This window comes from Galeopterus variegatus, unplaced genomic scaffold, assembly GCF_000696425.1.
Source record: "Galeopterus variegatus unplaced genomic scaffold, G_variegatus-3.0.2 Scaffold6016, whole genome shotgun sequence".
Taxonomy (NCBI): Eukaryota; Metazoa; Chordata; class Mammalia; order Dermoptera; family Cynocephalidae; genus Galeopterus; species Galeopterus variegatus.
In genome coordinates this window covers 19,005-19,880 of record NW_007732127.1, presented here as the reverse complement: position 1 = coordinate 19,880, position 876 = coordinate 19,005, and the positions used below count along the sequence as shown (strand labels likewise).

The 876-nt window shown below is 33.1% G+C and overlaps 1 protein-coding gene across 1 annotated transcript in view; it reads left to right on the top strand.

Annotated features, from left to right (window-relative positions):
* The window catches only part of LOC103605722 (putative protein PLEKHA9), a gene marked incomplete at its 3' end in the record, with an annotated part of 14,104 nt that overhangs the window by 4,139 nt on the left and 9,089 nt on the right, over nucleotides 1–876 (top strand). Inside the window, exon 3 of the mRNA XM_008590350.1 lies at nucleotides 452–492. Coding sequence (XP_008588572.1) covers nucleotides 452–492 — 41 coding nt within the window. The remainder of the gene's footprint in view (nucleotides 1–451; nucleotides 493–876) is intronic.

The window sequence follows — 876 nt, the reverse complement described above, 5'->3', positions numbered from 1 at the left end:
GTGAATCCCTAGATTGGCCTAAGAGCTTCTCCTCTTTTAAATACCCTTTATTTTTGCCTTATTCTATATTGAAATTATCTTAAGGGCAGGAATCCCATAGTGTTTACCTTTATACCTCTAGTGTTTGAAACAGTGCTGTGTCATAGTTTCCTATTTATTAATGGGTAGTGAGCATAACTGAAATTACAAAGAAAGCCAGATCACCAAGAGTTTGGCCATAATAATTAAGTCCTTTTAAAAGACCATTTTCTTTTTCCTTAGAAATTTGGGTACCCTTATTAGAATAAATAAGAAGGACGAGTTGGGATCAATGACTCCCTTTTGGGAGGACCTAAAATTGTTTCTTTTGGTTATGGTCATATTTACCACTTTCATAAGTGATAAAATTCTATTAAATAGGCTGTGTTGGAAGTTTAACATGTAAACTTTTATTTCTTTGCTTCTTTTAAAGATGAAACATCCTATTGTACCGGTTCATAATTCACTGGAAAGGTATAGTAACTTTTTTATTCTTCTTTCAAAAAATAAAAAATAAGGACTTTGTTATTCCTTGTTTTAAAAAAAATACTGATATTTTGATCATCTGGTGGTTTTCCTCATGATTTGAGATAATACCAGAAGGAAACAATACCTGACTTTCCTCTTTTGGGTGAGTGGTGCAGTGATCTTTCATTCAGCACTAATAGGAAAGTTGCTTGCATTTTCCCTAAGATATGGATCTCACCCATCACATCTAGTAGCTTATAATCTCTCTAGAGTGTACCAGAGGTTGGAACTTCTCTTGTAGAAGAGTCAAGCATTGATTTAAGTGTGCTTTTATCCAGAAAAAATGGTAGTGCTATTTTGTTTTGTTTAAAAATAAAGGTCTTAGGTAGG